The sequence below is a fragment of the Caenorhabditis briggsae genome (assembly GCF_000004555.2).
Source record: "Caenorhabditis briggsae complete genome, chrII, whole genome shotgun sequence".
In the NCBI taxonomy this organism is placed as follows: domain Eukaryota; kingdom Metazoa; phylum Nematoda; class Chromadorea; order Rhabditida; family Rhabditidae; genus Caenorhabditis; species Caenorhabditis briggsae.
The window spans coordinates 5,869,301-5,893,885 of NC_013486.2; the positions used below are offsets into that span (position 1 = coordinate 5,869,301).

Below are 24,585 nucleotides of genomic sequence, written 5' to 3' on the forward strand. Positions count from 1 at the left end.
CTTTTCTTTTTGGTTTTCAGATTCTCATGACATTTCGAAAAATTCATGCTTTAGTTACGCAAAAGACTGGAAAGAGTCTCTTTTGAGTTTTGATGCTGATTTTCTTTTTGAGATGACAAAGAACATTAAAGATTAGATTTATTAACGAGTTTGTGCTGAATTCAAGCGAATGAAGGCATCTTCAAGAGTTGCTTGCGAGAGCATGAAGTCTTCCACCTGAAAATCAAATCAGAATATAAAAACATTGATAATAGAAAGACCTCAAGACTTGCTGCCAGCTCTTCAACCTGTTTTAACGTTTCCGACCATTTCGAACCTTTTGGTTTCGGGAGCTGGAAATAAGACATTAAAAATAAAACGCATGTAAAATCATATTTTCTCGTATTTTCGGCCATTTTGACCATTTTCAGAAGTCTGGAGCTCGACTGTCAAGTTCCCGATCACTTTGAAAACTTTGGAGATTGTAGAACAGACCAAGATTGATAACTCTGCATTCAACGAATTTTTTGAAAATTCCTAGTTTTTCAGCTATTTTCCTATTTCTAAGGAACACCTACTTTTTCACGTTTTCATTATCAAAACAAGAAAATTAGGATTGTTATTCAGAAACCTGGAAACACCGTAAAACCTGTATTAGAAGGGCTGACCCTTCTTTTGCTCCAAGATATCTCCGGAGTGCCCTTCTATTACTGGAGCCCTTCAATTATAGGGGCTTTTCTATTAAAGGGGCCCTTCTAATACAGTTTTTTTGGGAATTTTCGAAAAGTTCTTTAAATGCAAAGTTTTCAATCTAGGTCTGTTTTACAACCTCTAAAAATTTCAAAATTATGGTAACTTGATAGCCGAGCTCTATACTCCGGTAAATGGCCAAAATTTCCGAAAATGAACTGGAAACTGTGTTTTTTAAATATCTTTTTGGTGCATACTTGGTAGACAATATTCAAGTTTGCTTGGGATGGTTCCACTTTTAGAACTGCTTCCGGCCAATTCACAGCCACTGATCCCATCACACTTGCAGATTGCTCCAAGCTTTGTAGAACCATTGTCATCAAATAGAAATTTCCAAATCTGAATTTTTAATTTTTAAAATTCTCTGAATTTCCCCATTTCCCACCTGGATTTTAATTCTTGACTGCTGCCAACTGCAATCATATCTCCTTCACGGAGTATTCCAATACGAGTACAAAGTGCTTCACACTCATCCATCGAATGCGATGTCAAAACGATCGAACTGTTTCCCTTCTCTCGCATATTGTGTAGAATATCCCAAATTTCTCTTCTCGCTCTTGGATCTATTCCAGCTGTTGGTTCATCTAACATGACACAGGGAGAACGAGACATTAGTGCGATTCCCACCGAGATTTTTCGTTTTTGTCCACCACTGAAATTATAGGGAAGCTTTAGCTAGCTTAAGCTACAAAAAGATGAGTACCTGCAATGTTGAATTTTCTTATCCGCATGATCAGTCATTCCAATACAGATTAGAACCATTTCGATCACATCTTCACAGTTTGAATAACCTTGGAGTTGAGCAATGATCCGAAGGCACTGTCTTCCAGAAAACTGACCCAATAAAGTGTCAAACTGGGGACAGTAACCGATTTGCTGAAAAGTTAGAACAGTCAGATCAACGATCAATAATTATAGACTCAACTATTCTACTGGTTATATTTTCTCCTGCAATGCTTGCTGTTCCTCCAGATGGAATTGAGATACCTGTTAGCATATCAAAAGAGGTCGTCTTTCCTGCTCCATTCTGTCCTAGCAGACCGAAACATTCCTTCTCTTTTACAGTAACCGTCAGCCCATTCACTGCGCGCAGATCTCCGAAATCTTTCACAAGTTGCTGAAATGCGAACTACCGTAGTGATCAAATATTTTTTTGCAACTTGTATTCTCAATTTTCGTCCGTTTGCAGGCATGTTTTTTAGATTAATAAAATTTTTATTTTCGACTTGTTTGGTGGGTTTCCATACAAAATTTGTCGAAAAGCAATAGTAATCAAGAAATAATTATCGAAAACTTTCAGGCCACTCATTTTGTCTTTTTCTTCCTCAGCTCCAATTTGTTTGTACCATAATAATAACTTCAGTCATAATTGCATAACTCACATCTGTCACAACAACTGGTTTCCCATGTTGAACTGAACTTTCCGACCCGGTAGCAATGGTTGTTCCAGGTGTACTTCGAGTTGTTCCAGTGGGCACCATTGGTGATTTTTCTCCACGAGTTGTAGATGTTTCATCAATGATCGCATACCGCTTTTTCTCTCGTGGTTTTTTGTTTTTGTATCCACCCAAAAGTCGTTTGAAGACTCGAGATCGGAAAGCAACGAAAAACCAGAAGAATAGAACGGAAAGAAGAATAAAGTAGCAATAATCAACCCCTGGAATTTGATTTCGAGTTCGACTTGGAATTGATACGAGGACTCACAAATTGCTGGAAACTCATAAACTGAGTCGAATCCAAAAATGAGTGGTCTGGCTGTGGAGAACGCCTTCTGCAGAATCTTTTGACACATGTGCAGTTTTGTTAGGGAATACATCAAAATTAGTCCAGCATCAACAAGTCCGAATGCGTACTAAAACAGTGTTTTAATTGGAGGTAAATCGAAAAAAAAAACAGTTTACCCATTGTCTGATCAGCAAGTTATCTTTGTTTATGAGCAAATACCACGCATAAACCAACATGCCGGTGGCTGCAGCTGTGAGCTTGAAAAATATCAGGAATGTCGATCCAACTGTTGGTGTTTTGATGAAAACAGACACAAGATAGACGAAAGAAATGATCGGGAAGAAGAATAACAGCACGCTGCCGTAGACCCTGAGATTATGAGTTTGAGAAGATGTTTACTGTATCACATATAACATTTAAATGACCTAGAAATGGCTCGATATTTACCAGTTCTGTTTTCTTGGCCATTTCAACATGGTGGCCTAACTTTCACAAGATAAGTTTTCTTGGCCACTATGGTAAATGACCTAGGAATGGCTTGATAGTCCCCTGGAATGGTTCTAAGTCATTAGAACACGGTGACCTAACTTTCCCGAATTGAGTTTTCTAGGCCACTCTTGTAAATAGCCTAGAAATGGCTTGATATTGCTCTGGTATGTTTACCACTCGGCTGTCGGCTTGCAACTTCTGGCCGGAAGTTGAGGGGGTTCGGCTTTTGGACGGATCTCGGTCAGCTTTTGGTCAGAAGCTGCCCACCGCAGCAATGGGACGGACAATGAACGGAATTTGAAGGCGATGCGTGTTATGCGGCGCGTGCTTCAATCATTTTAAATTTGTTTTCTAAACTATTTTTCTTGTCGTTTCCCTAAAAACTTTGTTTTAAAATTGCATCCTTTCCATTTATGGAGCATTTTTTTCAGACAAGTACTTTGGAGACAATAACAGACGATGTTCTCGAAAAAAAAGAGTACGAAACTCATCAGATAATTTATTCTTTGAATTCTTGTCATAATTTAAATTTTTCAGATAAATAAAATTCAAGTCAACGTTTTTAATGTCAAGTGCTTGGGAGATATCGCAATTAGAAGGTAATTTTTGTTGAAAAAAAACTGTATTTTTGGAAGTTTTGTTTCCAGGAATCAAAAAAAAAACAACTGGATGCTAGAAAATTCGAAGAAAGGCAAGAAAGTTAATCAGGTAAATTCCTATTTTCTGAATTAATAACTAATTTTATTCACATTTCAGGCAGAGCCTCTTCTCCCGTATTCGTCACGATTCACAGCGACATCTTCAAAATTTAAAAATCTAAATCATGATTTTCTTATTTTCTGTATGTTTTCCCTAATTTTGTTCATTTTCATGTATAACTCTTTTTTTAATAAATAAAATTCTACATAATGCGCTGTTTCTCTATATAAACATCAAACAACGCGAACCGAACCGGCCCCTGCTGTTAGGAGGTCGGAAGGAGTAGTTTGTCGGATCTTGGTCGGCTTCCCACAATTTCTTCGCCGGAATCTGACCAAGTTCCGTCCTGAAGCCGACCAGCCTCCGGCCAGAAGTTGCCGGCGACGCCCGAGTAGGTCAGTTGAACATGGTGGCCTAGTTTAGTTTTCTAGTTTAGTTTTCCAGGCCACCATGGTAAATGACCTAGAATGGCGTCATATTCTTCAGGTATGTTTTTAAGGTTATTTTAACAAGTTTCCTAGGGCAACATCTTTCATAGTTCGAAAAATGTCTAGGTCATTTTAAAATAGTGGCCTAGTTTTTGAAAGTTAAGTTTTCTAGGCCTCCAACTTTTATGGCAAACTTACAAATGATAATAGTCCTCGAAAGTACCATAAACATGGAATAGAATATAGGCATAAACCGCAACAATAAAATAGAGACAGAAATCCCAAAAGACGCTTCCGATCCAGAAAATGGGTGGAGAAATTCCAGTGAGCATTTGCTAAAAAACAATTTGATACAACTAAAACGTAGTAATTCATTTACCTGATGTTGGAATCGAGTTGTTCTCTCCTCAATCAAGAAAAGAATGGCTGGAATCAAAACCAACGACAGGAAAATGGAGAGAGCTTAAAATTGCACAGAAGTAATAAAAGAAAGTGCGATTGACTGAAATTTAGATTATCGAAACACTGCTAAAATATTTAATTACCATCTCAGCATGTTTTACTGGCACGAACTCTACGTACAACTCATTCGTTCCAACAGGACTTGACGAATTGAGTCGAAGATATTTAAGGTTCGAGAGCAAGTTCAGCGCAATCGGAAGACAAGATGACGTTTGTTCGTAATAGTGTAATATGGTCTTATGCTCATAAACTGAGATGACAAGTCCTATTTTCTTATCACTGACAGTCTGATTCTTGACAAGGGCTGGAATTTTCTTTTTCATCGGGACTTCAGAAACCTGAAAACAACATTTTTAAGTTCATACTTTTTGATTCTTGAGTTGTCTACCTCTAGATTTTTGAAATGCTTCAAATAATTAAATATCCTCTGATCCGAATTTTTCTCAAATTGAAGAATCACTTTGGACGGGGGGAAGCCAGATAAATTGAAGTTGTGTATGAGGGCAGTCGGGTCAGCAGGCACACTAATTGCACTCTTTTTAAAAACCAAATACAAGAAAATCGTTAGAATAAAGAACTGCATGATAAGTTGGCTGGGATTTTTGAGAAGATGAACGAAGCGTTTGTAGAGAATCGTTTTGAGTTGACAGGAAATCAATGATTGGCCTTCGAGTGGTGGTTCTGACAATTTCTAAGATAGATGACTTTTAACGACATACTCGGGTTCAAACCTTTCTTGGCTTCCGCCAAAGCATTGAAGTTTTTCTCAGCTCTCGCCCTTCTTTCATCATCATCTATCCCGTATAAAACTCTATCGCACTCCCTTTCGACTTTGATGAAAACTTGTTCCAAGGAGCTCACTGAAATCCCCATTGCAACAATTTTCAGCTTTTTGACTTGTTCCATCAAGTGACTCGATAGATATCTCAAGTCTTCAGAATCGTACTGTTTATCGATTATTGCTTCTAAAGCCTTAAAGAGACTTAGGAATCGATCCTTCTGGTTTTCTGGGAGACTGATCTCAATCATTTGACCTCGTTGATCTTTCTAAAATAGAATTTGTTTTTTCAAACTTTATCGCAAGCTCTTACAAGTTTGGCATCATTGACATATGCTGTGCATAATTGATCCACTACTGCAATTGGCTCTTCAATGTTATCATCAGAATCCAAGACCAGTGTCATTACATATCCATCGCCATATTTCTTTTTTAAGAATGGGAGTGATCCAGATGCAGCCATTTTTCCATGTGACATCACGAACACCCAGTCTCCAAGTTTTTCAGCTTCATCCATGTAATGAGTTGTTAGAAGAATTGTTCTTTCCTCTTTGACTTTATTCAGAATCTTTTGGACATCAAGACGAGCTCCAGGATCCATTCCAGCAGTTGGTTCATCAAGAAGAACAACTCGACTTCCACCAATCATTGCCATACAAACTGATAGTTTTCGTTTCATTCCTCCAGACAGATTCTTCGCCATAACGTTTCTCTTGTCTTCCAAAACGATCTGTCTCAACAGGGTTGCAGCATCATTTTCAAAGTCATCCGAACTTTTTCCTTTCAATGTGTTCACCAATTCGAGATGTTCCATAACTGTCAATTTATCATAAAGTGGATTGTATTGAGGACAGTATCCAACTGATTGTCTTGCGACGTTTCGATTTTCAACTGCATCTACTTCTTCGATTGTGATGGTTCCTAAAAAATATTAGAATCAGGCGTTCATCTCTGAAAGTGAACCAACCGCTGGTGGGTTGTAGATTTCCTGTGATCATTCCAAATGTTGTACTCTTTCCACACCCATTATGCCCAAGAAGAACGGACACTTGACCTCTGATTGCTCTCATGGATAGACCATTCACAGCAGTTTCACCGTTTTCATAAATCTAAAAATCGATTTCCCAACGATATAATTCTAAATTTTACCTTTATAAGACCACTTAGTTCTATGTCGGACACTGCATCCTTCCTTCCTTTGACGACTTCTTCTCCGAGAAGAATACCTTCCGCATTACTCAAGTCAGATGAAGAATTGGTCTTCTCCTCTTCATCCACGTGTTTCATCTATAAATACTTATCGATACTTATTCTAGAACTACCGTAAAACCTGTAATAGAAGGGCCCTCAAACGTTTAACTTCAAGCCAATTTATCTCGGATCTTGTTGAAGATATAAAAAAGTTGTTAACTGATAAAATGTTTGTGATATTATAGTTAACATTTACCTGTTGACAACTGTTTTATATCTTTGAGAGGAACCGAGATAAGTTGGCTTAAAGGGGCCCTTCTATCCCAGGTCTTACGGTAATCAAACTAACCTTTTTCCAAAACAGTGTAACCAAATAGTTGGATGTTTTATCTACAAGTCTAGATGCAAAAACGCTTCCAACTGACATCACAACTGCATCGAAAATCATGACCAACAGATATACAAGACATGAATAATATTCTTCACGTATACTTTCGAATCCATCTGTGAACGACATTCCGCCATCTGTAACTTCTGATTAAAAACACATTAATTTAGCCACTAAACTGAAACCTTTCACAAAATGTGGTTCCATAGCAAGAATGTAGCATTTGAGTGCTTTGTTGATGTTCAAAGAAGCTGGAATTGTTTCCCATCCAACTGGATGGAAGGAGAAAGTGGAGAAGTAAATTGATGCCAGCCAAATCGCAGTGATTGCTTCTACTGCTCTCCTAGGTTTGGCGAAAAACGCAGAGACGAACATGGCAAAGGAAATCGATGCGACAATGTAGACGAAGACACCGAACACAATCCAGAAGACATTGAATCTCTGGTAAAGAAATATAGAAAAAAGAAGAAGAAAAGAATCTAGTGATACCGTAATCAAAATACAGTAGACAACGATGGCCAACAAAATGAGAATTGTTGACTTCAGAGTGGCAAATATGAAATGTTCTGCGTAGAACAATGTTCGAGACAGACCGATGGAGTTTAGGTATGGCTTAAACATATATATTTTTAACTCACATAAAAACATCGCCAAACCTGGATAGTTGCTCTCTCCACAGTCATTGTTCTAACCGTATTGATAACAGGAAGTGTGATACAAAAACCAATCAAAAGTGAGACGTACGAAAAGAAGGAAATGGTTCCTTCATTTTCAGAGTAAATGTAGATGGTCTTCAATCTGTCCTTGTCTGGTTTCGCTTGATATCCAGCTGCTTTTGTATCTTTTTGGAACTTGATATTCATCGTTTTGTAGAGATATGGAACGTAGTAGGAATAGAAGGAAACCGTGTCGTCGTCGGGTCTGAAACATATTTCTCATGAAATTATATAACCCAGTTAAAGCTGGAGTTACTTTGGCTCAATGGGCTTTTTCAGAGCATTGATGTCTTTATTGGTCGCTGGCACAATCATATCGACTCCATCGGAAGTTACGAAAACTCCTCCGACACTTTAATTTTTAGTTTAAAAAAAAAACAATGTTTTGGGTTTAGAACATACGGTTTACAAGACTTTGCATGTGCCATTACTATTTTTGCGAAGCGTTTTTTGTCCGGCTTTGAATGGTTCCCAACATACTTTTCACTGAAAAAAGTTGCATATTTTCCTAATATCATTCCGACATTTTTTAAATCTAAAATCCCCAAAAAACTTCGCTGAAAAAGGTGGCGAATAGGGAGGAGGATTTGAATTCCCGTGCAGTGAAAAGTCTAGGGAAAGGTTTGAAAAGTTATGTATTTTCTTAATATCATTGTGGGATATTTTTTAAAATCGAAATTCCCAAAAAAAATGCCGATGAAGGTGAAAGTTTAGCTTTAAAAAAGTGGCGAATAGGGACGAGGATTTGAATTCCCGCGCAGTGAGAAATCTAGGACATGGTCATGTAAAAAAGGCGTCCTGTCGCCGTTGCCTAGGTTTCTCACTGGGCTGGAATTCAAATCCGCGTTCCTATTACCACTTTTTTAAATTTTCAACGACGTTTTTTGGGGATTCCGTTTTTTTAAAGAATTTTTTCGCGATAATATTAGGAAAACACATAACTTCAAAAAATTTAATGCAATACAAATTTTTGTCGGTGTCCCCCTTATCTATAATAGATTTTTCCTGACTCACTAGATCCTTAGATCCTAACATCCACATCAGGAGGTACATCACATCCGTCCACAGCTAGCTCAATATCTGGAACCACGTCTTCTAAATCAACTTCATTGATAGATCCTGATAACGCTCTCAGCGAGTTTCTCTCCTCTTGCAAAGTTTTGTAGGTCACGAGATAACTCTGAAAACTTCTAATTTTGTGTTTTTAGTTGACCTGCTAAACCTCGTCCAGGAAAGCCAGTGGTAGTAGAAGAATCATAACAGGTATGAGCACTTCGAACGTCGTCCATACCTTGTTCCGTCGGACAAGAATGACATCTTTCTTCAACAGAGAAAGCAATTTTTTCATTTTGTTTCTTTGGTGAGAGATACTGATTTGGATTTTCCTGAAATCTGGTGTCTTGTCTGAAACCGGAACGAACAGGTCAGTTCAGAGCAGTCAGAGGCCAGGTCAAAAGTGATGAAAAGGTTTTTATGTTGAATGAGCACGTCCAAGTGAATCGGCGTGAACTCGTGGATGTCTGAAAATTATAGATCCCCATTTTCGATTCTCTGTGCCACCTCATGACCTGACTCTATCAGGCTGATTGTATTTATTTTGTTTTGAATTTTGCAACTTCCGTTTCTGTTGTTCAAATCACAAAACTGACTACAGTTCTGCGTTTACTCCCTACACATACTAACTCCCTTTTCCTCTTCTTCCTGCGTATCTTAATGTTTCTTCTTCTCAAAATAAAAACCGATATGTTTGGCAACATTTCCTTTATTTCAATTTCAACCAGATACTTTTTAAAATGGAAACAGAAGAAGTTCGTAAACGACAATTTGACTCGTATGCTAATGCTGATCAGGTAAATCTAACCGAATTTTTCGAATTTTAGGTTAGAAAAAGTTTTAGGTTAGAAAAAAAAGCCACCAACATATTATTTCGACATTTCGCTAATTTTTTTGAGAGCGTTTTGATAAACAAGTGGCGAATGGGGACGAGGATTTGAGTTCCCGCGCAGTAAGAAACCTAGGCCACGGTGGAGGAACGCATACTTTAAAGGCGCATATCTCAAAAACTAAAATTGCTAGCGACATGTTGTCCACTAACGAAAAGTGTAAAATTTTAAGATCTACATGTTTTGAATTTACAACATTTGGATAACTACTGTAGTTTTGGAGATGCAAGCGCTCAAAGCCGTCGCACTTTTTCAGCTTACAGAGGGACTCCCACCAAAATTTTTTTGTTCAAAAAGGTTTGAAAAGTTATGATATTTTTCCGATATTATTCCGAAAAATTCAAAAAAAAAATCGAAATTTCCGGAAAACGCCGCAGAAAGCTAAAAGTTTGCTTTAAAAAGTTTCGAATAGTTTCAAATCCCCGTCCTTATTTGCCGCTTTTTTCAAATTTTCAACGGCGTTTTTACAGGATTTCGGATTTTTTTGTTAAATTTTTTGCAATAATACCAGGAGCTTACTTAACTTTTCAAACATTTTAATGCGAGAAAAACTTTTTATGACCCAAAAAAAAAGAATAACAAGTAAAGCAACCATTGATTAAAACATTTTTAGGTGATGAAAGGGATCGATTTATCGGGAAAGACGTGTGTTATCACTGGAACAACATCTGGAATCGGAGTTGAAACTGCCAGATATCTTGCTTTGAAAGGAGCTCATGTCGTTATGTTGAATCGAAATGTAGCTGAATCTGAAAAACTGAAAAATAAGATAATTGAAGAGTACGGGGACGCCAAAGTTGATATCGTTGAATGTGAATTGAATTCTTTAAAGTCTGTATCCAAAGCAGCTGATGAGTATATAGCAAAAGAATGGTTAGTTTGAATTATTATTGGCTATTGATTGAAATATTTTTAGGCCAATCCACTGCTTGATTCCAAACGCGGGTGTTTGTGGGACTGCTTCTTGTAAAACTTCAGATGGATTCGAATCTCACTTTGGAGTAAACCATCTGTCCCATTTTTTGGTACTTATCATTTTATATCAATCCACCCTTCAAAAATCATTTTTCAGCTAATCCGCAAGCTTCTTCCGGTTATCCGAAAAACTCCACCTGCAAGAGTTGTGATTCTCTCTTCAACTGCAAACCAACGAACTGGAATTGATCTTTCACTCTCAAAAGAAGAAAAATTGAAACTTCTGTGCCCGGATAATCCATCGGAAGCCAACTGGTACCGTTTTTATGCTCGATCAAAGATGTGCAACACTTTGACATCATTCAAATTGCATCGAGACGAGTATTCCAATGGAATTCGTACATATTCTGTCCATCCAGGAGCACTTATCAGAACAAGTATCTTCAGAGACTCATGGTTAGCAACAATCGGAAGTATTCTGATTTCTCCTTTCACAAAATCCATTAGCCAAGGAGCCGCAACTACACTGTACTGTGCAACTCATCCGGAACTCGGAGATGTTTCTGGAAAATATTGGGATTCGTGTTGGGACGATGAGACTAAGTTGGATAAGGCGTTGGCAAGAGATGAAGAACTTCAAGATACTCTCTGGAATCATTCTGAAAAACTTCTGGAGGCTTATTTAAAATGAGAATAAATTCGATTTTTTAATCGTTTTTCTACCCAATGAGTAATGAACAATTGAAATTAGAATACCAGACATACTTTGGTATTTAATACAAATAAAATAAATGATTATGTTTAAAGTTCATTGTAATTCAACATTCAAAAAGACAAGAATTCTTTCTATCATCCAAGTATTTCATCAAAATGCTCTCTGAATGTTTCCACAACGCATCTTGCAATTCCTCATCTCTTGCCACTTCCTTGTACAGATTCTTCTCATCATCCCAATTTGATTCCCAATACTTTCCAGAAACATTCGCGACTTCCGGATGTCCAGCACAGTAAACAGTAGTCGATGCTCCCTGACTGATATTTTTGGTGAAAGGAGTTGATAAAATACTGGCAAAACTGACAAGCCACGAATCACGAAATATGCTTGTTCTGACACCATTACCAGGATGGACCGAGTATGTGCTGATGCCATTTATATACTCATCTCGATGTAATTTGAAAGCAATTAGCATATTGCACATCTTGGAACGAGAGTATAGCCGGAACCAGGAGGCATCTAGTGGACTTTCTGGACACAAAACTTTGATTTTCTGATCTATTGACATTTCAGGTGTCACTCCACAGCTTGCGTGAACAGAAGACGACACCAGGATTATTCTAGATGGCGTCGAATTCCGGATGATTGGCAGCAATTCCTGGATCAGCTGAAATCTTGATTTGTTTTGATAAACAACTGGGAAATTACCAAAAAATGGGCTAAGTGATTAATACCGAAATGTGATTCCAATCCGTCTAAAGTAGTTTTCGAGGCAGTTCCAAAAACACCAGCGTTCGAGATCAAGCAATGTATCGGCCTGAAAATTTTCTTGTAGTTAGAGGAGGATCGACCGAAAATTTCATTTATTATACATTAAAATCAATAGAATAAAAATCGAAAAACCTCAAAAAATTTCTTCAAAAAGACAAAATCTGTGGTCTCGTCCATTTTTGAAAACTTCTAGAACGTTCTGGAATCTTTTTTTCGAATTACCTCCAAAACTAGAAACTCTCCATTTTTCATTTGTGACATTTTTCTAGGGGTGGCCTAGAAATTTCCGTTTTCGTGGGAATGAAAAAAATTGAGAACCTTCTACATAGAAGTTTCTAGAAATGGACCAGATTTTTGAATAAAGTGGAGTCGCTCCTTTAAAACATACCAATGTTTTTCAATGAACACATCAGCAGCTCTTTTCACAGATGCCAACGAATTGAGATCACATTCAATAATATCAATTTCCGCATCATACATTTCTTCGACTATCTTCTTTTTAAGCTTTTCCGATTCAGCTACATTTCTATTCAACATAACCACATGAGCTCCATTGAAAGCCAGTGATCTTGCAGTTTCAATTCCAATTCCAGATGTTGTTCCAGTTATTAAAAATGTTTTTCCAGCAAGATTCACACCTTTAATTGTCTGTAAAATAATTGTTTGAAGAAAACGATTTGAAAAAATTACCACAGGCGCATATGTGCTCCCATTGAACTTCCTCGTTCTTGTTTTATTTTCAGACATTTTTGCTGACGAAAAGAATGATGAGTGTCGTCGTTTTATACGAACAAAAAGAAGGAAGAAAAAGAAGGAGAAAACAAAAAAGTGACGACGAAAAACAAGACAGAATGTGTAGTCAAGAGACACAGAGAACAAGAGCACGAGTGATTTGTGCTCTGCTTCTTCTTTAGAAAAAAAGAGCCATAAAATACTGTTATCTTTATTCCAAGTATTCAACTTTTTTCAGATCATAAAATCACATTTTCTAGGTTATCATTTTTTCTGTTTGATAAATTGATAATCAGTTCTTCCGAATACTTCCATAAAGCATCTTGCAATTCCTCATCTCTTGCCACTTCCTTGTCCAAATTCTTTTCATCGTCCCAACAAGATTCCCAATACCTTCCAGAAATATTCTGAACTTCGGGATGAGTTGCACAATAGACACTTGTTGCAGCTCCTTGACTTGCATTCTTTGTGAATAGAATCGAAAGAAAATCTGCGATACTCCAAAGTCCGAAATCCCTATGAAGGCCTGTTCTGACTCCAGATCCCGGGTGAATCGAATAGACACTGATCCCGTTTTTGAACTCATCTCGATGTAGTTTAAAAGCAGTCAACATGTTGCACATTTTAGATTTTGCATACAAACGAAAGTACCATTCCGAGGCATTTTTTGGACATAAAACTTCCATTTTCTTCTCGATGCTTGTATTTGGTTTTACACAAGTGTGCTTGCTCAGCATGGATGAAACAATCACAATTCTTGAAGGCGTTGAGTCACGGAGAACTGGGAGGAGTTCTTTGATGAGCTGAAAATTGATATAAAATGTTTTGAAATGTTTTAAACTGTCAATAAGATATACAAAACTTATTTTGCAGTTGATTCTTGGCCACTTTGACCATTTTCAGGAGTCTGGAGATCTGCTGTCAAGATTTCGGTTTTTAAAAAATTATCAAGGAAACTGTGATTTCCTTGAAATTCGAGCTAACAATCATCTCTCTACAATGATTTTGAGCCGAGTCATGGCTCGTTGAAGTTTTCTGGTGAGAGACGCAGAGAAACGAGAGTGCTCCTTGCTTCTGAAAATAGTCAAAATGACCAGAAACCAACTGAAAAATACTTTTTTTATGTATATGTATTATTGACTGGCACTGTACATCTGAAACTCACGATAAAATGAGCCAAATGGTTGATCCCAAAATGAGCTTCATATCCATCTGAAGTTGTTTTAGTAGTAGGTCCAAATACTCCAGCATTTAGTATTAATCCATGAAGTTTCCTGAAAAAAAGGATCTTTGATTTCTAATTCTTATCATTACCATTTCTTCTCTAAATATTTCTCCGCCGCATTTTGAACCGACGCCAAACAATTCAAGTCACATTGTATGATATCAATTTGAGCATTTGGTCTTTCCAGCAACAATTTATTTTTCAGATTTTCAGATTCCTTCAAATTCCTGTTGATCATCACGACATGCGCATTTTTCAAAACTAAAGCTCTCGCTGTTTCTACACCGATTCCAGATGTTGTTCCAGTGATTGCAAATATTTTTCCAGACAAATCGATTCCTTCCAGTACCTAGATTTCCAATTACTTACTTTTTGCTGAATAAAAAACTCACTTGGCTTGCATGAGTTCTAGAATGAAATTGCCGTTGTCTTCTGTCAACAGGCATTGCGAAATGAAGAAAAAAGAAAGAATAACTGTCGTTTGATTTGTGTCTTTATTTATAAAGAGGCGAAAATCTGCTGATGGCAAAGTTCGAAGAACGTTGGGGAGAATGTAGTCTAATGTAATCAAGTCAGTTATGTGTCATTTTTCGGATTCATAGTACAATAAGGCAAAATGAGACAATTAAGAAAGAGAAAGCTCCAGAACTGGTCCCGGCACCGCGGAGAATCCATGATCGGTTTTAGTTTTGATGATTTTCTGAAATTAAAAACAATATATAATTCTCTATGCAAAGTTACCGGTGGATGCTCGGCGTAGGATCCGACATCAGCCTTGGTGAATTTCTTGATTATTAAGACTCCATTATTGTCTTCGTAGTTGGATGAATCCATAGTTTTCCCGTTCTCATCCACAAATAATCCTTTGAATTCGCCTTCAAAATGGAAGATCTGCTCTCCAGCAGCTACTTTTCTCTTAATTGCTTTTGCTCCTTTGAAGACGCCGATTTCGACTTTTTCGTTTTCCTGAAACACAAAGTACCGTAAAAACTGTGTTAGATAATAGAAGGGCCCCTCTAATAGAAGGGACCTCAGAGAGGACTTGCTCAATTTTGTTTATAATAAATTTTGAATGAAAATTCGCCGAATTTTTCTATGGACATTTTTGGGAAAGATGGAAAAATAGAAGGGCTCCTCTCTATTTAAAGGGCCCCTGTAATAGAAGGGACCTCCGGTGGTAGCTTGGAAGAATAGGAGGGCCTGCCTTTCTGATACAGGCTTTGCGGTAATTTAATTAATTGTATTGGGAAAACATTGAGATACAGTACCGGTCAATAAGTGATACAAAAATTTTTTAAAGATTTTCGGCCATTTATTGACCATTTTCAGGAGTCTGGAGCTCGGCTGTCAAGTTTCCGACCACTTTGAAAATTTAGGAGGGTGTAAAGCAGACCTAGATTAAAAACTTTGCATTTATAGAATTTTTTTTGAAAATTCCTAGTTTTAAAGCTATTGCCGATTTTTGGAAGACACCTGCTTTTTCATGTTTTTAGTACAAAAATAGGAAAAAGGGGTGTCCTTCAGAAATCGGTCAGTAGCTGAAAAACTATGAATTTTCAAAAAATTCTAGGAATGCAAAGTGTTCAATCTAGGTTAGCTTTACACCGTCCTAAAATTTCAAACTGATCGGAAACTTGACAGCCAGACTCCTGAAAATGGCCAAAAATCAACGGAAGACATTGTAGGGTAGACTTCTATTAGAGAAAGTACGGTACTAATGACACCTAGTAAATAAGAACCATATGTTTTTGTATATCTTATTGACCAATCTTGTATATACTCACTTTCACTAGCTGTTGAGCCACCGAAGCCTCCGTGGAGATGCTCAGAAGTGCAAGAAGTAAAAATGAACAAATGACGATACGATTCATTCTGAAATCAAATAAAACTGGGAATCTGGTGTAAAGCAAATTTGGGAAAACAGAAAATTGTTGTGTCTAAAGGCAATGTGAGAGAAGAGAAGGCAATCGTTTCTTGATTTATTGGTCATCTGTTGGCTGAATTGAGGTCACGCCTCTCTGGTTGCTTTCCGATTTGTTTATTTTTTAGTCAAACATATGGGACAAACGAATTGGGAAAAGTATAAGCATTTTTATTCGGGAATTTCGAAGCCTAAAAAAACACTTAAGAAAGGGAGATGTGAAGAACTGGTCCCAACACTGAAATAAATCCATCTTTAGTTGTGGACTGAAGAACTTTCTGGAAAAAAACCCCCTATAGAGTTATTTACTTTCGAGAGACACTACCTTTGGGTGCTCGGTGTATGATCCTACATCAGCTTTGGTGAATTTTTTGATAACTAGATTCCCATTTTTATCTTCATAGTTGGATGAATCGATTTTCTTTCCATTTCCATCCACAAAAGATCCTTTGAATTTCCCCTCAAAATAGAATACTTGCTCTCCAGCGTCGACATTTCTTTTTATAGCTTTTGCTCCTTTGAAAACAGCCAGCTCGAGCCGTTCGCCTTCCTGTAATTGTTTTTTTTTTCATAATGTTTGTTAAAAATTGCACCTTCACAGTCTGATGGCCTATAGAAGCTTCTCCATGAAAAGCGAATGATGCGAAGATGAGGAAAGAAAAAATTATGAAACGATTCATTCTGAAACAAAGTTTTGAGAATTAAAAAAAAAAGATAGAATGTGAATAAAACAAAGAAAGAATGTGATGACAAAAGAACTCGAAAATAAAAACAATGAGTAACTGAGAGAAGGGACTCTTGTGTCCTGATTTATTGGTCATGTGTTGTGAGGAGAAGTTCCATCCATTTCATCCTATGATTCATTCTGGGTATATTCTACTAAAAATCCGGCATTATTTCGCAATCAAACTCAAATTACAATTTTCCACTACTCGAAGAGCCAATCTTTAAACGGCAGAGTTGTGTTTGGTCTCATGAACAATTTTCAGATAAATTGGACCAGCAGATGGAAACTCGGCATAGCTTCAGCCTTATATTTAAAATATCTCAAGCCCTCATATAGTGCCCGGGTAACTCCCATATCCTCCGGGTAACTCCCAAATAGCCTGGGTAACTCCCGTTTCGGTTGGGTAACTCCCAAACTTCACGGGTAACTCTCACATCAGCTCTGATTAGGCCCCAAACCTCTCCTCAGAATTACTTGAGTTTGCTGAGAATTTTTGCGTTCTTTCACACCTTGGAAAAGATCCAGTTCTGCTCTCTGGCCACTCTAAGAATTATTTATTTTCAAATGGACCATACAATTTTGCTTACCTTGACTTTAATCCGAAACATAGCAGACTCTGAGATACCAACAAAGGCAAAGAGTAGAATAGAGAAAATGACAAAATAGCCCATTTCGGAATGTTTTAGTTTTTAGGCCTATGGTTAGTTTGTTCTAGACCAAGCTAAAAAAATCTTCGAAGCGTTTTATAAACAGATTTTTACAAAACATATGATGTATATATTTTGAGAATATCGGCTTCCGGTGTGAAAAATAAAAATCAAAACGAAAGTGAAGTCAACAAAAATCAATTCTCGAAGCCTCCCTGCCGGGGCTCAACCTCCTGGCTTTCGCCTACAGTATCTTACGCTTAAATGTCTGATTGGAGAACTTCCGAGTTTCTGAATCACCAAAATTTCTGAATATTTTAATTTCCAATTTTTTAAAAATTCCGGATAACTAATTTTTCGAAAATATGAATTCCGGGATTTTCGAATTCCTGAATTGAAGTTCTAAATTTTTTAGAATTACTGAATTTTTGGAATTTCTGACATAGGGATTTTCTTGATAACAGGATGCCTGAATTTATAACATTCTGGATTTCTAACTTTAAACTTCAAGATCTCCGGATTTCTGGATTTCCCGAGTTTCCCGAGTTTTCCAAACCTCTGATTTTTAAAATGACTAACAACAAGTTTTTGAAATTCAAATTTTCTGGATTTTTCAATTACTTCCATTTCTAACAGATTTTGAAAATGCATTTATTGGGAAATAGTGAAATTATTAAAGGGCAGTTGATTTTGCAATGTCGATTTCAGAGCTAAATTTATTCGAGGGAGATGTTGAGGGTGAGTCCTGGAACAGCGGAGATGGATCCATCAGCGTGTTTGGTCTCAATGTTCTTCTGAAATTGAAAGGATTAGAACGAATTTTAAAAAACTTGATAGCTTACAGCGTTGTGCTCGGAGTATGATCCAACATCATCCTTGGAGAACTTCTTGATCACGAGGATGCCATTCTGAACTTCGTAGTTGGAGGACTCGACCTTCTTTCCCTTAGCATCAACGAATGATCCCTTGTGCTCTCCATCAAAGTGGAAGACTTGCTCTCCAGCTGGGACGGTTCTGCTAATGGCTTTGACACCCTTGAAGGAATCCAGCTCGACTTTCTCTCCGTCCTAAAACGTGACAAATATGTTCGAAATTCTGAATATCCTATACAAACCTTGACGCGCTGTTGAGCAAGAGCCGCTTGAGAAACAGCAAAGATGGCGACAAGAAGGAAAGAAGCAAGGATGAAACGGTTCATTTTCTGAAAAAAAAGATTATGGGATAGTAAAAAATTCAAAGAAGTAATATAGAATTCGACAGGAGGATCTTGAAGAAGTGGTAAAATAAGTCTCCGGTATCAGCGTTAAATAGTGTCGTCAGCCAGAAGGCGCCGCCCGTTTAAAATAGGATACAACAGTTGGCTGATGAGAGAACGAAGGATCTGCCCACTTTTCCATCAATCACTTTGTTTTTATTGTTTGTTTGGAAAACGAAGAGAGAAAAAATCTGGTCAAAGGAGGAAGAAAATATATTTCTTTCGAGAGGTACTAACGATTTTTCAAAGATTCTTAGAAGAAAAACCAGGAAGTTGAATGGAGTAGGTGTACAATATCTTTTTTGCACCTTCAGGGGGTATTGAGGAAAGGTCATTTGGAGAAACTGGATTCGGAGACAGAACCGAGAAGAATGAGGCGGGGTTTATTTACTTTGGAGATCAAAAAGAGATCAAAAGAGAAACTAAGGATAGAAACATAATATGGATTTTAAGATGAACTAGGAATTGAAAATTTCTAATAATTGGAATCACGGAATCTAATACAGGGTGCGCAAAAGTATGGTAACACATTCAAAGTGCTGTAACTTCTTCGAAAATATACGAAAATACTTGAAAATTTGACAATAGTTCACTGAATATTTTCTAAAAATGAAGTTATAAAAGTTGTTCGATGCCATTGCCTTTGTTCAAAAAATCCATGAACCTCTTCGGGACGGCATCTACTGTGTCACGGGGTTGTTTCGGGGTTTTTTGGCCCATTCTAGGTCCAAACTTTTTCTCAATGACTTCAAATTGAGTTGTGTAAGTTCTCAGACTCTTGCCTGAAAAACTTTATATATAGGGTAGTCCAGCAGCTTCATGTCTGGCAACGTGGCTTTCCGTTTGCAAGTCGTGCTGAGCCTTGAAAAGTTGGCCGTGCAACCTGGCTGAAAGATTTTCGCTTTGTAGACGGGAGTAGAATCCTGTTAAACAACATAGTTTTTAAAATGGGATTTGGTCCACGAAAGCAAATGCCACTTAAAAATTTCCTCCTACTAGTACTCTTAGTTGATTTCCACCATAAGATATACAAAAATCAGAATTCGGAGGTTGTTGCACCAAACACGACATCGTTCTGAGGATAGGAAGCTCTGTTGGTCATCCAACCCTCTTTATTAGCTAGCTTAGATCTCGGGGCAAACACTCTACAGTTTCTTGATAAAGATTCGGCTTTCACCGCAAAGAGTTTCTTGTCGGCGTACACCATCTTCATGTGTTCATTTTGGCTCGTGCCAACAAATGGAGGTTTGCACTTCTGGATTCATACTAGAACGTTATTTCCTTGTTCAGAACTCCAGCCTTTTCAACACGATATAGGGTTAATCTGTGCTCATTTTTTACGATTCATCTGACTGATTTACTGTTTAATCACAGCTCCAAACTCATTGTTTTCATGATTCCCTGGGATTTCGAAGAACTCGTTTACTGGCGGCCTTGATTCTCTCCGGAGTAACCAAAGTTCAAGGTATTACGTTTTTCAGAATGTTCTCAAGCGTATTCAACTAATAAAACTATTCGATGATTCTCCACACGGTGGTTCGTGAGATTCCAAGAACTCAATGCGACTTGTTCCCACTTCCTTATGACTTCCTCGACGAGGGTGTCTTTTGAGACATTAAATCATAGCCTCAAAACCGTTTCAGCGCCAACCATCCTGTACTAAACTTGTGTTACCATACTTTTGGCGCGCCCTGTATTTAGAATGTCCAAGCAGAATGATAATGATTCTTCAGTTATGCATGCTATTTTTTTGCTGTTCCATGATTTTTGAACATAAAACCTTTGGACCAGTTTCCGGCACAACAAAAAGAAGAAAAATAAGAAGATGAGTGAGACCAAACAGTTGGTACTCCTGTCTCATTGTTCAGATTCCATTCGTAACTCGTTTAATGTTCTTTGTGAAGTGATATTTAGAAATCGAGGCATCTGAAAACAACCTCTGAATCATCTGAAAACAATTTTTAACGAGATAAAAGGTCAAATTTTATGAGCGGTTGATACAACTGATGACGTAATTGTTGACCTTGAAGTATTAGGTTGGCGGGAAAGNCTTTGTNACTTTTTCAATAGTTTATTTCTCAAAGAAAAAATAACCGAATAATTAATTATATTGTCCATCATTATCAACAACATGTCTCCAACGTTCCCTCAATTTATGGATTCCATTGCGGTAGAATCCAGCCGGGCGTGAGGCAAAGTATTGTTTGAGTGCCGCTTCGACCGCTCCACGGGAATTGAAGCTTCTTCCTTCGAAGGCACGTGTCATATCGCCAAATAACCAATAGTCGGAAGGAGCAAGATCAGGAGAATACGGGGGGTGAGGGAGAACATTCCATCCATATCCCATCAGCTCCTGCTTCACTTGTTTCGAAACATGTGGGCGAGCGTTATCATGTTGATAGTACACTTTCTTGTCTTTCAGGGCCGAACGGTCGACTGCTTTCTTGAGGTTTCGTAGTTGAGTAGTGTAGAGGTCTCCAGTTATTGTTTTGCCCTCGGGCAGAAGTTCCCAGTAGATGGGGCCGTCCACTCCCCACCACACAGAGAGCATAACTTTTTTCGGATAAAGGTCGGGTTTGGGGACATCCTATGGGCTCTCTCCTTCTCCAACCCACTGGGATTTCCTGTGGTGATTATCGTAGAAGACCCACTTCTCATCTCCGGTTATTAGCCGGTCCAGCCATCGATCGCCCGCGTGGAGAGTGAGAAGAGTAATCGAATCGTCGACTCGGCGGTCAAGGTTGGCTTGAGTCAGGTGATGAGGTATGAATCGACCAAAAAGTTTTCTCATTCCAAGAGACTTCAAACCTTCAAGGACTGTGCTATGGTGAACTCCGAATGTGACAGCTAGTTCACGGCTAGATTGAAATGGATCCGATTGCAATGCGTGCTTCAGCTTGTCCAAATCCAACTCACGGGGTCTCCCAGAGCGATCCTTTTCATCGAGCGAGAAGTCATCTTTTTCGAAACGATGGAACCAATTGCGAATAGTATTGTAGTGAGGGGCATGTGTGTTGTACACATTCTTCAAGAAAGTTTCCGAATCCTTCATCGTGGTGTGAGATAGGAAGAGGTAAATCAAAACATGTCTGATGTGAATAGCAGTGGGAACAAACATATCGTTTCAATTACAGATGAGGAGCAGGGAAGGAAATGGGGACTTGTTTATATGGAAGGTTCTTATCACCTTGTTATTCACTAGAGTCGATATCATACACAGCCTCCATATACGAGAACAGTGATTAAACAAACAGAGTGACAAAGACTTTCCCGCCAACCTAATAGAACAATAATACAACAGAAGTTTCTTGTAAGACGGAAGTAAATGATAAGAATCATAACCGGAGTAGGTTGAATATGTACTTTATACGGGCTTGTTTTTTGTTGATTCACTGGTATTGATTTCCTGGTTTTCAGGTGTATTGATCATTAGATTTTCTTTTTTTGGAGCGTGTGAAACGTACTTAGTTTTTCAGGCAAATATAAAAACAAAATGTTTGATGGAAAAGAGTTCTTCAAGATGTCATCTCAAATTCTATCTATCCGTTCTTGATGCTTTTCGCTATCCGATAAATAATCGTTCTTTCAGAAAATGAACCGTTTCATCCTTGCTGCTTTCCTTCTCGTCGCCATCTTTGCTGTTTCTCTAGCATCTGTTGCCCAACAAAAAGTCAAGGTCTTTATTGGATATTCATAATTTCGAACATATTTATCACGTTTTAGAACGGAGACCGATTCGAGCTTCGCCTCTTCAACGGAGCCTTGGCCATCAGCAGAACCGTCCCAGCTGAAAAGCAAGTTTTCAACTTTATTGGAGAGCACAAGGGATATTTCGTTGACGAAAATGGAAAGAAGATCGAGTCGTCCAACTACGAAATTCAGAACGGCATTCTCGTCATCAAGAAGTTTACCGATGCTGATGTTGGATTATACTCCAAGCACCCAAATGTAGCTGCCAAGTTTTTTGTATTCGAACTGTCTAATTTTCTGAAATTTCAGGAGAAGATTATGACCACGAACGATGATGGAACCATCTCCGCTGTTCCAGGACGTACCCTCCGCATCTCCCTCGAATAAATTTAGCTCTGAAATCGACATTGCAAAATCAACTGCACTTTGTTAAATTTTTTCCTACAGTGTTAAATTTTTTCCTCCAGATTACGTTACATGTCTCCTAATAATCAATAATGAAAGGGCCAAATCAGTAGTTTGAGGACCCGTCCAGCTGAAGCCGTCTAGGTCTTACTTGACTCCCCGTGGAACATAGAATCTCGTTTTGTTTAAGGAACGGCAATTCAGTCCTAAGCCGCTTTGGTTGAACGGCTTTCAACTTTCCTTAAAGTCCAGACTTGGTCCTTTCATTATTGGTTATCTGGAGATATACAACGTCATCTGGAGGGAAAATAATTTTGCACTGTCGATGAGATAAAAACGGCACTTTAAGAATACTTTGATACGCGGCCAGCTGGCTTTTCGAGGTATGGTATCCACAAGTTACCTGAATGTTGTCAGCATGTCGTGCACCACGACGGTGCATACTGTCAATCTTTGATAATTCTTGTTTTTGTGTTATTCACGAATTGAATAATGGACAGTTACTTTCCTTCCAACCTAATATATTCCAATAAATACATTTTAAAATCTGTTCGAAATGGAGAATATTGAAAAATCCGGAAACTTTGAAAACATAGTTATGTGGAAAATCAGAAGTTCGGGAAACTCAGGAAGATGTCCGAAAATCCTGAGATCTTGAATTTCGAATATTGAAAATTTCAGAAATCCAGAAATTTATATATTCAGGCATCCTATTATCAAGAAATTCAGAAAGTCAAAAACTTCGTAAATTTCGTTATTCTGAAATTCTGAAAGTCTGAAGTTCAGGTATCCAGAAAGTGGTACTTCCGAAATTCAGGAATTCAAACATTTCGGAATTCAGAATTTCTGAAAATCAGTTATCCGGAATTAAAGATTTTGAAAAATTTTAAATATTGGAAATTAGAATATTAATAAATTTTGGGGATTCGGAAGTAGGCGGAAGCCAGGAGATTTTGCATTCCCAGAACTTTTTTGAAAATTCCTAGTTTTCCAGGTACGCCCAGTTCTTAAAGACGCTTGCGTTTTTCGCGCTTTTAGGACAAAAAGCGGGCTGAAAGGGATATTATCGTTTTACGAGAAAGTGAATCTTGAGACGCAGACAGATAAACAAAAAATTTCTCTGCGTCTCCATCGTTTGCGTGTAGTTTCTTGTCGCCGCTTCGATATCCCTACCGTATTCAAACTGCAAAAAATACCCTCTAAGTGCCATTTTTTCGGACAACAATAATATCTTTCAGAAATCGGCAAACACAGGTAAAATGCGAACGGACCCGTTACGTTACAGCGTTCGCGAGCGGTTGAAATAGGAACCGCATACAGACCGCACGCGACACGTTTTCAGAAAACCACAACACATTATTCCGTATTCCCCTGTATTCTCACCGTTCGCGTAAACTTAAACTTCCTACTGATTCGCAAACGGATCCGTTTGTTCATCATTCGCAATCGGATCGGATACGGAGTTTGCGAACGGATAGAATACAGAGGAATACGGAATAATGTGTTCACAGGTAAAATGCGAACGGATCCGTTACAGACGCTCAGCGTCAATTCTAGGATTTCTATTATTTTGATTTGAGAAGAGGAATAGTCTCAAAGTTGATGAAGTGTAGAAAAAAAAGAGAAAGGATACGAATCCAAAAAAGGAAAAGACATAAAAACCTCAGTTGTGAAGGGGAGTTGGGTTGTCAAGAACTTGAGAGGTCCAGTTTGACTCGTAGCTCTCTTACCAATAAAGCTAGCGTTTCTGAGCTTCGTTTCGCGTTCAAAGTAAATTTACAGGAAAAGTTTCCTGGGAAACGCTGTCCAAAGCGACTGATACCGTAGTTTAGAGACTCTGAAATCCTGGAAAACATTGGTAGCTTTTTACAGCGTTTTCCAGAAAATTGTTCGAAAATTTTCCGGGAAATTTACTTGAACCTGAACTTACAATTGTGAAAATGCGCATTGTCAAAGTTGCTTCAAAATCACTACAGCATGCAAGAAAAGTTCATCTTTGGACAATCATAACAATTTATATTTTTAATAATTTTT

General features: G+C 38.0%; 8 protein-coding genes across 8 annotated transcripts; 2 read left to right on the top strand and 6 right to left on the bottom strand.

The window, feature by feature from the left end:
* Positions 1 to 141: 141 nt before the first annotated feature.
* Positions 142 to 8,953, bottom strand: CBG13094 (the record flags this gene model as incomplete). The annotated part of the gene is given in 23 exon segments (XM_045242119.1): positions 142 to 216; positions 261 to 332; positions 927 to 1,068; positions 1,115 to 1,381; positions 1,433 to 1,605; positions 1,655 to 1,846; positions 2,112 to 2,386; positions 2,434 to 2,581; positions 2,631 to 2,823; positions 4,269 to 4,405; positions 4,616 to 4,870; positions 4,882 to 5,213; positions 5,264 to 5,579; positions 5,624 to 6,231; positions 6,278 to 6,419; positions 6,460 to 6,597; positions 6,851 to 7,026; positions 7,075 to 7,501; positions 7,582 to 7,810; positions 7,862 to 7,957; positions 8,008 to 8,018; positions 8,639 to 8,785; positions 8,828 to 8,953. The coding sequence occupies 23 exon segments, from the start codon at positions 8,951 to 8,953 to the stop codon at positions 142 to 144; spliced, it is 4,677 nt and encodes a 1,558-aa protein (XP_045095060.1).
* A 445-nt stretch (positions 8,954 to 9,398) lies between these two features.
* CBG13096 lies at positions 9,399 to 11,154 on the top strand (the record flags this gene model as incomplete). The annotated part of the gene is made up of 4 exons (XM_002646670.1): positions 9,399 to 9,455; positions 10,162 to 10,421; positions 10,465 to 10,573; positions 10,621 to 11,154. 4 exons carry the CDS (start codon positions 9,399 to 9,401, stop codon positions 11,152 to 11,154), a joined length of 960 nt encoding a protein of 319 aa, XP_002646716.1.
* Positions 11,155 to 11,281: 127 nt separating this feature from the next.
* Cbr-dhs-7 lies at positions 11,282 to 12,696 on the bottom strand (the record flags this gene model as incomplete). The annotated part of the gene is made up of 4 exons (XM_002646671.1): positions 11,282 to 11,845; positions 11,887 to 11,995; positions 12,338 to 12,597; positions 12,640 to 12,696. 4 exons carry the CDS (start codon positions 12,694 to 12,696, stop codon positions 11,282 to 11,284), a joined length of 990 nt encoding a protein of 329 aa, XP_002646717.1.
* A 224-nt stretch (positions 12,697 to 12,920) lies between these two features.
* On the bottom strand, positions 12,921 to 14,352 carry CBG13098 (the record flags this gene model as incomplete). The annotated part of the gene is made up of 4 exons (XM_002646672.1): positions 12,921 to 13,484; positions 13,847 to 13,955; positions 13,996 to 14,255; positions 14,299 to 14,352. 4 exons carry the CDS (start codon positions 14,350 to 14,352, stop codon positions 12,921 to 12,923), a joined length of 987 nt encoding a protein of 328 aa, XP_002646718.1.
* A 179-nt stretch (positions 14,353 to 14,531) lies between these two features.
* On the bottom strand, positions 14,532 to 15,777 carry CBG13099 (the record flags this gene model as incomplete). Its single annotated transcript, XM_002646673.1, has 3 exons — positions 14,532 to 14,606; positions 14,648 to 14,872; positions 15,691 to 15,777. The coding sequence occupies 3 exons, from the start codon at positions 15,775 to 15,777 to the stop codon at positions 14,532 to 14,534; spliced, it is 387 nt and encodes a 128-aa protein (XP_002646719.1).
* A 253-nt stretch (positions 15,778 to 16,030) lies between these two features.
* On the bottom strand, positions 16,031 to 16,507 carry CBG26150 (the record flags this gene model as incomplete). The annotated part of the gene is made up of 3 exons (XM_045242120.1): positions 16,031 to 16,105; positions 16,153 to 16,377; positions 16,421 to 16,507. 3 exons carry the CDS (start codon positions 16,505 to 16,507, stop codon positions 16,031 to 16,033), a joined length of 387 nt encoding a protein of 128 aa, XP_045099365.1.
* A 1,410-nt stretch (positions 16,508 to 17,917) lies between these two features.
* On the bottom strand, positions 17,918 to 18,399 carry CBG13100 (the record flags this gene model as incomplete). Its single annotated transcript, XM_002646674.1, has 3 exons — positions 17,918 to 17,995; positions 18,044 to 18,268; positions 18,316 to 18,399. The coding sequence occupies 3 exons, from the start codon at positions 18,397 to 18,399 to the stop codon at positions 17,918 to 17,920; spliced, it is 387 nt and encodes a 128-aa protein (XP_002646720.1).
* A 3,649-nt stretch (positions 18,400 to 22,048) lies between these two features.
* CBG13102 lies at positions 22,049 to 22,533 on the top strand (the record flags this gene model as incomplete). The annotated part of the gene is made up of 2 exons (XM_045242121.1): positions 22,049 to 22,132; positions 22,180 to 22,533. 2 exons carry the CDS (start codon positions 22,049 to 22,051, stop codon positions 22,531 to 22,533), a joined length of 438 nt encoding a protein of 145 aa, XP_045095061.1.
* Between the last annotated feature and the right edge of the window lie 2,052 nt (positions 22,534 to 24,585).